The sequence below is a fragment of the Sinocyclocheilus grahami genome, unplaced genomic scaffold (genome assembly GCF_001515645.1).
Source record: "Sinocyclocheilus grahami isolate Dianchi unplaced genomic scaffold, SAMN03320097.WGS_v1.1 scaffold1005.1, whole genome shotgun sequence".
Lineage (NCBI taxonomy): Eukaryota > Metazoa > Chordata > Actinopteri > Cypriniformes > Cyprinidae > Sinocyclocheilus > Sinocyclocheilus grahami.
Genome location: NW_015506184.1, coordinates 329,322 through 342,111, shown reverse-complemented (window position 1 = coordinate 342,111; position 12,790 = coordinate 329,322). Strand labels below are relative to the sequence as shown.

General features: G+C 32.5%; 1 protein-coding gene across 1 annotated transcript in view; it reads left to right on the top strand.

Annotated features, from left to right (window-relative positions):
* Positions 1–12,790, top strand: part of LOC107565495 (low-density lipoprotein receptor-related protein 1B-like) — a gene marked incomplete at its 5' end in the record, with an annotated part of 57,686 nt that overhangs the window by 41,567 nt on the left and 3,329 nt on the right. The window contains 4 exons of the mRNA XM_016250734.1: positions 863–1,024; positions 1,304–1,478; positions 3,273–3,377; positions 12,078–12,154. Coding sequence (XP_016106220.1) covers positions 863–1,024; positions 1,304–1,478; positions 3,273–3,377; positions 12,078–12,154 — 519 coding nt within the window. The remainder of the gene's footprint in view (positions 1–862; positions 1,025–1,303; positions 1,479–3,272; positions 3,378–12,077; positions 12,155–12,790) is intronic.

Genomic DNA, 12,790 nt, shown 5'->3' with positions numbered 1-12,790 from the left:
TTATGTTTATTTTATATTTTCAGTGTTATTTTTGTTTTAGTTTTTTTAGTAACTGTGATTTTTGTTGTTTCTATAACTTTTAAATATTTTATTTAGCTTTAATTTAATTTTATTTTAAGTTTTAGTAATTATGTGTTTTGTTATTTTTATTGTGTCTTGGATTTTTTTTTATTATATTTAGTTTTAATTTATTTTTTCATAATGTATGTTTGATTTTTATTACTATTTTTAATTTTGCATTTATTTTTATTTTATATTTTCAGTTTCATTTAAATTGTAGTTTGTTGTAGTAATTGTTGCTTTTGTTTTGTATAACTTTTTAAATATTTTTATTTAGCTTTAATGTATTTTTCTTTTTAATTTTATTTTAGGTTTTAGTAATTGTTGTGTGCTTTTGTTATTTTTATTGTGTCTTGGATATTTTTAAATATATATTTCTATTTAGCATCAATTTATTTTTCATTATGCAGTTTGTTTTGTATTTTAGTTATTTTAGTATTTTATTTTATATATATTAAGATTTCCACCGAGTGTTTTCTTTCAGCTTTATTTTAATTAACTAAAATATTTTTTTAATAGTTCTATTTAACAGTAACAACACAGCTTGCAAGAGACTTGTGATATTTTGGGGTCCTATATATTTTTCAGTTTCATTTTAGTACTCGGTTATGACCTGCTCAGTTTATCATGTACTCTAAGTCAAAAATATTAAGGTCAAATCAAATCAAATCAAATTAAATTAATATTTTAAACATTTTAAATATTAAATTAAATATTACATTAAATTAACCCTAATTAAGGGTATAGCTTAAAATGATCAAGCCATGTTTAAAGTCACTAAAATAAGGTGTATTTTCAACAGGAAAGCCCACGTGTCGCTGCGCTCTGGGTTTCACTGGTCCTCTGTGTGAGAAGCGTGTTTGTGACGGTTACTGTCTGAACGGAGGCACATGTGACATGACCCTAGGGAACCAACCCGTGTGCCACTGTCTGGCAGAATACACCGGAGAACGCTGTCTACACCGTGAGTACCAGTCTGTTTCATTATAAAACTTTTTTTGGTTCATTAGCTCAATTCTGATATCTACTACAGGCATCATAGGCTGCTTATGCAGAGTATCACACTGTTAGCTTAGTAACACGCTAATGTCAAACTCTGCGAGCAGCACTATTTTGACACTTAAAACACTTGAAATTAGACAAAACCATTTAGTTTCTTTGCAGAAGAGGTCAAATATGACGGGAAGTTGGCATACATTGCTTCAGATCAGTCATAATCGTCTTTCTTTCTGTCTGATGGCAGATATTTGTCACCATTATTGTGTGAACTCCAAAGGCTGCACACTGTCCGGCTCTGGATACGTGGAGTGCGTGTGTCCCACCCGCTACGAGGGGCCGAAATGTGAGACGGACCGGTGTCTCCGCTGCAGAGGGGCCCCGTGTATCGTAGACGAAGAGACTGGAGATGTCGCCTGCAAGTGTGTATTCAGTAAAGTGACAATAGCAGTTCAGCACTAATTTATTATATAATATTATGCAATATATCTAAATGTGAATATAAAATAAGTGTGAAAAGTAGTGGTGTCAAATTATTTTTTTACATAATGTATGTGTGTGTACTGTGTATATTTATTATGTATATATAAATACAAACACATACATGTATATATTTAAGAAAAATATATTTATATTAGGGCTGTCAAAATTAATGCATTAACGCAAACTCATTTTAACGGCACTAATTTTATTAACGCGCAATTAATGCAGCACACATTTTCTGTTTGACCCGTGGCCTAACCCGTAGTTGGAGAAATGGAGATGCTCAGTGTTGCCAACTAGATTTAGCGACTTTTTTTTAAAAAAGCACCCAGTGACACTTCTAGTGACTTCTTGGATAAACCTTATTTTGAAACTCGCCGGTACTGCGTTTCAGTCACTATTTCATATTCTTTACAAATTAATGCATTAACGCAAACTCATTTTAACGGCACTAATTTTATTAACGCGCAATTAATGCAGCACACATTTTCTGTTTGACCCGTGGCCTAACCCGTAGTTGGAGAAATGGAGATGCTCAGTGTTGCCAACTAGATTTAGCGACTTTTTTTTTAAAAAGCACCCAGTGACACTTCTAGTGACTTCTTGGATAAACCTTATTTTGAAACTCGCCGGTACTGCGTTTCAGTCACTATTTCATATTCTTTATGAACTTGTCTGACAACAGAAACAGTCAAATATAAAAATGAAAACAGTTTTATTGAGAATTTGGCTGCATCAAAATACAGTATGTGGACACCGAGAGACAAACAAAGGTAATAATAAATAATAAATGTGCATCATGTTCAGAAGAAGCGAGCTGCCCTGTCGTGTGAAAATGTAAACAGGCTTGTGTAAGTAAATTGCTCAGAAATACCAGGTTCCCATTACTTCTCTTTGCACTATGTTCTTTTTATCATGTGTCTAATAGACATGAACAAGTTTTTTGAAAACCGTCTATGACCTGTGAAACATGTCTAGTCTTCATGCTCTGTTGACTATGGTTTCACTAATGATAAACATACATTTGCATAAGGCATCCATATGTGTCCATGCCCATGTTGATTAGAGTATTAAAAACGTGAAAAGTATTCATTAAAGGTACATTTAGAACAGATACAAAATGTGCAATTAAGTTGCATAATATAATAGTACAAATATAAAATAAGTGTAAAAAAATATAAAACTTTGTATTATTGTATAATATAATAGTACAAATATCCTACACATTTATTTATTTAAATAGACATACATTATTTTAGTGTACAAATATGTTATATATATATATATATATACTAATTATAATACAATTAATAATAAATCAAAAAATTTGCAAATATTCTATTATATACATATTATTATATTCTATTATTTTAGATACATATTTTATTTTATTTATTTAAATAGGCAAAATATTTTAGTGTGCAATTGTGTGTAGCATTTCATATTATGTACATATAACATATTATTGAAATTCTAATTATAATCAAATTATATTATATTTATTTATATTTTATCATATACAACTATCATATAATTAATACATCTATATTTTTTCTATATGTGTGTTTAGTACATTTAACAGTATATTTTTAAATGTTTTTTTTTTGTGCGTATATACTCAATTTATTTGAACAATTCATATTCCTTGATGATTTAATGACTCCGTATCAAGATGAAACGACAAGATTTGCATCGAATTTCATTGCTGCTGTTGTTCACTTGTGTGTTCGCAGCTGTACGAATGGCAGAATCGCAGCCAGCTGTCAGTTGTGTGACGGATACTGTTATAACGGCGGAACCTGCCACCTCGACTCCGAGACGGGCCTGCCGTTCTGTCAGTGAGTAATTTCTTAATAGCTTTCTACAGCAACAAATTGCCTGCCATTATTTAGATTCATTCTTTTTAAATTGCTCCCTCCGGCAACCACTTTAATAGGATTTTTTTTCTGCTCGTCTGACTTGGGAGGATGAATGTTTTGTAAAGGTGAACAAGAGAGAAGGAGTATTATAGCAGAAGAGTGAATTATCTTAGCAGGGGTCCATAATCTGCCACTTATATCGACCTCTATATTTGTATGTTAGAGAGAGGCAGAGAAACCAATGAGGGACGCTGGAAAAAAATGCAAAAAGACAGAAGCAAGCTGTAAAACTGAAGAAACTAAAGTGATTCTACTTTCTAATTCATCCCTTCTATTATAAGGACAGTTGTGAAGTGAAGAGAAAAAAAAGTGCTTCTATTTTCCAGTTGATTCATGCTAAAAAAGCCTTAAAGGGACAGTGCACCCAAAAATTAAAATATAATTTCATACAAATCTCATTTCTAAACCTGTATAACTTACTTTCTTCTTCAAAACACACAAAATAAGAAGTTTTTAGAAGAAATTAAGTCACTAAAATGATTAATTGACAAAATCAGACTCTGACAAGATCTAAAATAATGATTTAGTCATGAATCAGACTTTTCTACGTTTCTCAAGAACACACCAGGGTGAGCTCATGAATGACTAGCCAATCACAACAGAGCTCATTTACATATAGTCTTAAAGGTACAGTAACACAACAGCCTGTTTCATTTAAAAACTCAATAAAACATTGGGAAATGATCTGAAAGAACTAAATTACAACATTTTTGTGCAAGAAACCTTGACATTATAAGTGGAATGCTAAGTATGTTATTTCTTGTGTCACCAAATTTCTAGAGAAAAAAAAATATAAAAATGAAGAAAATAAATCATTCAAAATGTAAATCTCATTTCATCCAAATCTCATTGCAAGCCTTTATGACTTTCTTTCTTCTGCGGAACACATGGGAAAATAAATTCTTAAGAAGAAATTAAATTACTGTTTTCCAGGAAATTACAATGAACAGGAAGTGAAGCTTTGTACCCCTTCAATTAAAAATGCATATGCGCCATACAACTGTAACAATTGTTCATACAACTTGATTGCAATATTCTAAGATGTCTGAAGCCATACAGTAGTTTTGGGTGCGTAAATTAAGCCATTAAGCGCTGTCACTCAGATTTGTGAATGAATCGTTCAGATGGGTTTGTGAACTGAATCAAATGATTAATTGACAAAATCAGACTCTGACAAGATCTAAAATAATGATTTAGTCATGAATCAGACTTTTCTACGTTTCTCAAGAACACACCAGGGTGAGCTCATGAATGACTAGCCAATCACAACAGAGCTCATTTACATATAGTCTTAAAGGTACAGTAACACAACAGCCGGTTTCATTTAAAAACTCAATAAAACATTGGGAAATGATCTGAAAGAACTAAATTACACCATTTTTTGTGCAAGAAACCTTGACATTATAAGTGGAATGCTAAGTATGTTATTTCTTGTGTCACCAAATTTCTAGAGAAAAAAAAACTATAAAAGTGAAGAAAATAAATCATTCATATTAAAAAAAATCCCTTGAAGGGACAGTACACCCATAAAATGTAATTCTCATTTCATCCAAATCTCATTGCAAACTTTTATGACATCCTTCCTTCTGCAGAACACATGGAAAAAAAATCTTAAGGAGAAAATTTATATTTTCCAGTAAGTTACAATGAACACGAAGTAAAGCTTTGTAGCTTAAATTAAGGATGCAGATGCCCTATAAAACTGTCAAAAGTGGTTCATACAACTTCGGAAATGTCTAGAGAGAGAAAGACTATAAAAGTGAAAACAAAATGCCTTAAAGGGACAGTACACCCCCAAAATTTAATTCTCATTCCATCCAAATCTCATAGCACACATTTATGGCTTCCTTTCTTCAGCAGAACACATGAAAAAGGAAATTCTTAAGGATAAATTCAATTAAATTACTATTTTCCAGGGAATTACAATGAACAGGAAGTGAAGCTTTGTAGCTTTAATTAAGAATACAAACGCACCATGCAACTGTCGTTAAAAATGGTCCAAACAAGTTATTTGCAGTATTCAAATTCATTTGAAACCATACAATAGTTTTCTGTGAGTAATTGTGTGAGTAATGTGAGTCACTCAGATTTTTGAATGAATCATTCAGATGGATTTGTGAACTGAATCAACTGATTCATTGACAAAACTGGCCTATCTGATTAACTTCCACATCATTGCATTCTGTTTTTATTCACAATTTGTACAGTGTCCCAACTTTTTTGGAATCGGGTTTGTACATTTAGTCTTAAAAGTACAGAAGCAAAACTGCCTGTTTAATTTAAAAACTCAGAGAAATGTCGGAAAATGGTCTAAAAGAACTAAACTACAACTGTTTGGTGCAAGAAATCTTGAAATTGTAAGTGCAATTCTGAGTATGTTATTTCTTGTCATCGAATTTCTAGAAAGAAAAAGACTATAAAAGTGAAAAAAAAAATTTAAAAAAAAATAATAAAAAAAACGGGTTACTTTCCAATTCATTCACATTGAAAAATCCCTTAAAGGGACATTAAAACCAAAAATTACAATCTCATTTCATCCAAATCTCATTGCAAGCCTTTATGACTTCCTTTCTTCTGCGGAACACAAAAAAAAAAAAACAAGGAGAAATTGATATTATTTTCCAGGAAATTACATTGAACAGGAAGTGAAGCTTTGTAGCTTCAATTAAAAATGCAGTTGGAAAATGGTCAAAAAATGAAATTACATTTTTGGCGCAAGAAACCTTATTATTATAAATGGAATACTAAGTATGTTATTTCTTGTGTCACCAAATTTCTAGAGAAAAAAAAAGACTATAAAAATGTAAATGTAAACTCATCTCTTTCGAAGCTACTTGACTTCATCATCATCATAAAAAAATATATATATATATCTTTATTTATTCCTTCTCTTTCTAGCTTGTACTTATTTGAACAATGTCTAGAAACTTGGTATTACAAGCACTTCCTGTATCTGTTTGCCTCTTTAAAAAGAATCGCCTCATGTATCCCCCAATTGTAAGTCGCTTTGGATAAAAGTGTTTGCAAAATGACTAAATGTAAATGTAAAAATGAAGAAGATAAATCATTCATATCAAAAAATCCCTTAAAGGGACAGTACACCCAAAAATGTAATTATCATTTCATCCAAATCTCATTGCAAACCTTTATTACTTCCTCTTTTCTTCAGAACACATAAAAAGAGAAATGTTATAGAGAAAAGTTATTATTTTCCAGGAAATGAACAGGAAAGTGAAATGAACAAAGTGAAGCTTTGTAGCTTCAATTAAGAATGCAGACACGCTATACAACTGTCATAAAAATGGTTCACACTATTTATTTCCAAATATTTTAAGATGTCTGAAGCCATACTGACTAAATTGACTATTGATTGACTAAATCAGGCTCTCTGATTGACAAGATCTAAATGAATGATTAATTCATGAATCAGAATTTTCTACTTTTATGAGCTCATAAACAGCTAGCCAATCACAACAGAGCTCATTTACATGCAGTCTTAAAGGTAGAGTAGCAAAACAGACGGTTTCATTTAAAAACTCAGTAATAAGTTGGAAAATTGTCTAAAAGACCTACTGTAAATTACAACATGTTGGTACAATAAACCTTGACATTATAAGTGGGATGCTAAGTATGTTATTTATTGTCACCAAATTTCTAGAGAGGAAAAAGATTATAAAAGTGAAGAAATTAAATCATTCATATTGACAAATCCCACTTTTTTGAGTACACTCCAAAAAATAAATTCTAATTTCTTCCAGATCTGATTGCAAACCTTTTTGACTTCCTTTCTTCTGCAGAACACATGAAAAAAGGCATGAAAAAAATAAGTTACTATTTTCTAGGAAATTGCAATGAGCAGGAAGTGAAGCTTTGTAGCTTTTGTTAAGAATGCCGATGCGCCATACAACTGTCCTAAAAATTGTTCACACAACTTATTTGCAATATTCAAAGATGTCTGAAGCCATTCAGTAGTTTTGTGTGAATAATTTCAGCCATTAATCGCTGTTTATGAACTGAATCAACTGATTAATTGACTAAATCAAACTCTCTGATTGACAAGATCTAAACAAATGATTAATTCATGAATCAGACTTTTCTACTTTTCTCAAGAACACATCAAGGTGAGCTCATGAATGGCTAGCCAATCACGACATAACTCATTTACATATAGCCTTAAAGGTACAGTAGCAAAACACCCTGTTTCAATTAATGCTTTGAGAAAGGTTGGAAAATGGTCACAAAACACTAAATTACAACATTTATTCTGCACGAAACCTTGACGTTATTAGAGGAATGGTAAGTGCATAGTTTTTAGTGTCACCAAATGGAATTGCGAATATAATAATCGCTTTTAAGCAAGTGAGAGAAACCGACCACAATGAAATGGACGCAGAGTAAAACCATTTTTCCGCTAATAGCGGCATATATATATATATATATTCATAAGTGAAGAAAGAAGCTGATAGATGGATGGTATAAGAAAGCTGTTGAGCCATTGTACAGCTACTGAATGCAGCAGTGGACGTACTCCATCGCTCAGAAATGATTTGAGTTTTGTCTGGCTGCCATGAATCCCTCACTGATGGAGTCTTTACTTTCCTCTTCAACACACAATAAACCCTACCAGACTAATATATATATACAGTGGGTAAAAACCTTCTCCAGAGTGCTCAGGACCTCAGACTGGGCCGAAGGTTTACCTTCCAACAAGACAATGACCCTAAGGACACAGCTAAAATAACGAAGGAGTGTCTTCACAACAACTCTGTGACTGTTCTTGAATGGCCCAGCCAGAGCCCTGACTTAAACCCAATTGAGCATCTCTGGAGAGACCAAAATTTAAAAATTTAAGGGGGTCTGAATACTTTCCGTACCCACTGTATATATATATATATATATATATATATATATATATATATATTTTACCTGCCTCCATTTTTCTTGTTTGCCAAAGGCATTTTATCTGGAGGAACAGGAGATGGTGCTCCCTCAAAAACATTCAGAGAACAAAATAAGAGTGCAAATCACAATTTTTTCCTCAAGGAAATCAGTCTGAATGGATCAAACCAGTGAAAATGAATGGGATGCCAAACATCAGCCCTTCCAGGAAGAATAAGTATTCATAAAAGCATGAATCACCCTCTTAATGTCAGACCAAGCAAAGTCAGAAGTCTCTCAAAGTCTCTTCCTTTTACGCGTTCTTGAAGAAAATCTCCCTTAAAGATGGATACAATCCTTTGTTGGCTTTAGCCATAACACCTGGTCTTCGTTTCCATAACACCTGGTCTTCGTTTCCACTTCTTTTTCCCATTTCTCGTCGCCATTGATGCTCGGATAAAGCCATTGTGTCTTTCAGGGCCGAATCAATTTGCATTCAGATGATTCAATCTTGTGTTTTTCGTTGGTCGCTGAAGGTGAAGGGTCGGTAATGACGGTGGTAGACATTCAGAGATTACCTGGAAAAATGAGTGTGTCCTGCTTATATAGACCTGCTTGATTTCAAACCACCTCATCAAAGATTCTTTTTTTTTTTGTCTTTTGTTTGTCCGTCCTCTATTTCATTATCTAATCCAGCAGTGTTTCATTAGAGTTTGCTATAGTGGGTATTAGTAGATGAAGGCGGCTGGAGATACTGATAGAGTTTTGTGTTAAATTCGAATAAAGGACTTGTGTGTCCAGCAAGTTTGTGGATTTCATTTCATTTTGATCATATTCCTAGAAGACGTTCTTTAAACAGCAGATTTGCTTTCGGTTGTAAACAGGCCCATAGTAGCTGGTTTGTTTTATAAAGCAGTATGACAGCTGATAATTGATATTGTGGATTTTTTTTTTTTGCAATGTGACTTTCTCTCCAAATTCTCATTACTGCAGTGAATCAAAGCATCTAACATTTGACTAAGGTTTGTTGTCAGCGGAGATTGACATCAGTGTGAAACAAAATCTTTAAATGTACATTAAATGCATTACAATAATGGAATTCAGACTATTTATTTTAGGTTTTTATTTACTGATTTATGTGATTTATTTATTTGTTCATTTATTGTGCATTATGATGATGAGAGTAATATTTTATTTTTCTACATTAATATAATGAGTGATTTATTTTCCAATTATTTTGCCTCGCATTCTTGAGATTGATTGGTTGTGTAAATGTAATAACAATGATAATATTTTATTTTACTTTATTTTACTTTACAGTGATAAAGTATATATATATATATATATATATATATATATATATATATATATATATATATATATGAAAATTTATGTTGTTTGCTTAATTAGATTTTGTTTTGCAGTGTAATACAAATTAATTATTTATGTATTTTATTGTATTTGTTTTTGCATTACAATACTAATAATTGTTTTTCATTGTGGTAATTAAATTTATTTATTTATTTATTTATTATGGTAATGAGAATGATATTTTTTACTTTTTTGCATTATAATAATGAGAATTTGTTTGTTTGTTTGTAATGGGAATGAGATTTAATTAGCATTTTTGTCATGAAAATTTATTTTTTTTGCATTATGATATGAAAAAATTGTTTTGTTTGTTTGTAATGAGAATAACATTTATTCGCATTATGGTCATGCAAATGGATTAAATTTTTTTTTGTATTATGATACTAAAAATCAGATCATTCATTCATTGTAACGAGAATAAGATTTATTGATGAGATTTATTTTGCATTACGGTAATGATAATTATATTATTTAATTAATTTATTTTAAATTTTTGTATTGCGGTAATTGTCATGAAAATGTCACAAAGCAAAATATTTTAATAGTCCTAAAAGCAGGATTTATTTGCTTTATGCAGCATAGAATTTCATGTGAACTATTACCCAGGCATGTTCTTAACAGGTTTCGTGAAATTCACCCTAATGTTTGTGAAAAGACTGAACAATATTCATAATTTATTTGAAAGTTCACATCACCCAGCCTTATACAGAAGGGCATTACAGCCTACAGGTGTTTTGAGTATATTGAGGATAGAGTTTGAGTGTATTTCGGGTCTTTTTTCTGTTGTGTTGTCCTCACGTCTCTCTTCTGGTCTGGTTGCGTTCTCCTCAGTTGCCCGTCCGAGTTTAAAAGCCTGAGGTGTGACGAGAGAGCTAACCCGTGCGATCACTACTGTCAGAACCAGGGCGTTTGTTCCCTCACCACCTATAACAAACCTCGCTGCAAGTAGGTCTTCCTGGTTCATTCAGTTTCCAAAACATTCCAGTACATTCCCACAATCCCATCCGCCGCGGTCAGCATGCGTCTGGGCTGTTCGTGGAATAAACACGCACAAACATCGCAAACCAAGTCGCACAGCTTCCAAGAGCACGTTTCACATTTCGCATTGCACTCCGCTTTTCCGGACACACGCCGCCATCTCTCCGCACCATGCTGTAGGTGTGCGTTTCTCAGTGTTTGTTTCATTTGTATGTTTGTCACGACTGGTATTTTTGAATATGTAATAGTGGTTATCGTTCTGCATATGCTGAGGACAACCTGTCTTTGATTGCTCTTCTGGTATCCATTATTTATCATCTTTTTTTTGTTGGAAAATTCATAATTTCCTTTATTTGTTCTCTTTCCATTTTGCTGCTCTTTTGTTTTTCCATATTTGACATGTTTTTCTGCTTTTCGTTTCTTTTTTTCTTTCTTTTTTTAAACGTTGCTCATGTTTAAACAGGGCACTTTTCACAAATATAGTACACACGGTGTGTCATAATGTTTTTTCCTCGCAAAAATAAATAAATAATGGAATTTATTTATTTTATTTGTTTATTTATTGATTATATGTTGTTTATTTATTTGCTTGTTTGTGAAGCCTATTAAATGTGTTTTATAAACTAATATATAACATAAAATGGACCCAGCATGAAAACCTGCTGTATTTCAAAGTAGAAAAATGCAGTATAAATATATATATATATATATACATATATACAGTATATTTCACAATCTTTTTATTTGTAGGATATCTAAATAAATTTGTAAAATTATAATTGGTACCCTATCCATAAAAATGTCCTCAGACATTTCCAAGCATTTAGTTTTATCCAGCAAAATAATTTTATCTAGAGGGATTTTCCCACCACGATCTGTTTCTTCTAGATGTTCTGTCACCTTCAGACAGCAGTGCATCCTCCTGCAGGAAACAGAATCCCTGTCCACAGGAAGTTTGATTAAATATTGCTTTCGAACAGTTTCATTCACGCCACCATCTCTCATAAGCACATAATCTCTCACATCCCTGGAGTTCTGCTGTGGACGCATGTCGTTTGGATCCAGGAAGTCCCTTGTCACACAAACTCACACTTTGCATGTGTCTCAAGTAAAAACAATGCATCCCTTGGGCTGGATTTCACAACTCCTCCTGTGATTTAAACTGCGCGAGTCATTAAAACTTGCTTGTCAAAACCAAAATCATTATAACAAATGGTACCATAATAATGAATAAAGGAAACCCAGAGAGAAAAGAAAAAAAAACTAATTATTGAGGTATAAGGGGTAAATTAAAACTGTTATTTTGTATAAATCTAATCAAATGATTATTTGAAGAAGTCAATGCATTATAAATTTCACTATAGATTTTTGTTTCTCCTTCTCTGTTCACAGGTGCTCTGCAAACTGGTCAGGAACACAGTGCGAAAGACCCGCAACCAAGACCAACCGCTCAGAAAACTTTAGCGGGCGTGAGTGTCACAAAGACACAAACTTGTGAAACGTCATCACAATCGCAGTTAGATTCCAATGGTGTTTGTTTTTAGCATGTCGCTAAGCTAATGGCACAAATATATAAAAAAATGTATGTAATGCCATAAATATTGGGTGAAATGTTCTTTGTAATTAGATCGTTCTCATTATTGAATTATTTTATACTCCGCACTTCCCATATAGTCCACCATTTTGGATGATCATTGCAATGCATTCTGGGATTGCCTTATTTAAGCAAATTAGAATTTGGCCAAAACAAAACATGTTTAAAGTGGTGTAATTCCTTAATAATAGTCAGTCAGGAGAGAAAACTGAGTTTGTAGTGATTAACATTCCCCTAATCGTCAGTCAAACAGTGTCAGACAGTTCATTCATTTCATTTTTTGAAAAGAAGAGTTGACATTTTAGCCATGTTAGCTAAGAGAGGTTAGCCGTTAGCATCAATTTGAAAATCATGGTAAATTGTACTTATTTTGTCTTCTGGAAAAATGTAAGTATATCCTGTAGCTTCTGAAGGACAGTACTAATGTACACATCTTCATTCTGTTCAAAACTTTTCAGCCCCCCCCCCCCCCCCCCCCCCCCCCCCCCCCTCTTCTACCTCTCATAATCTC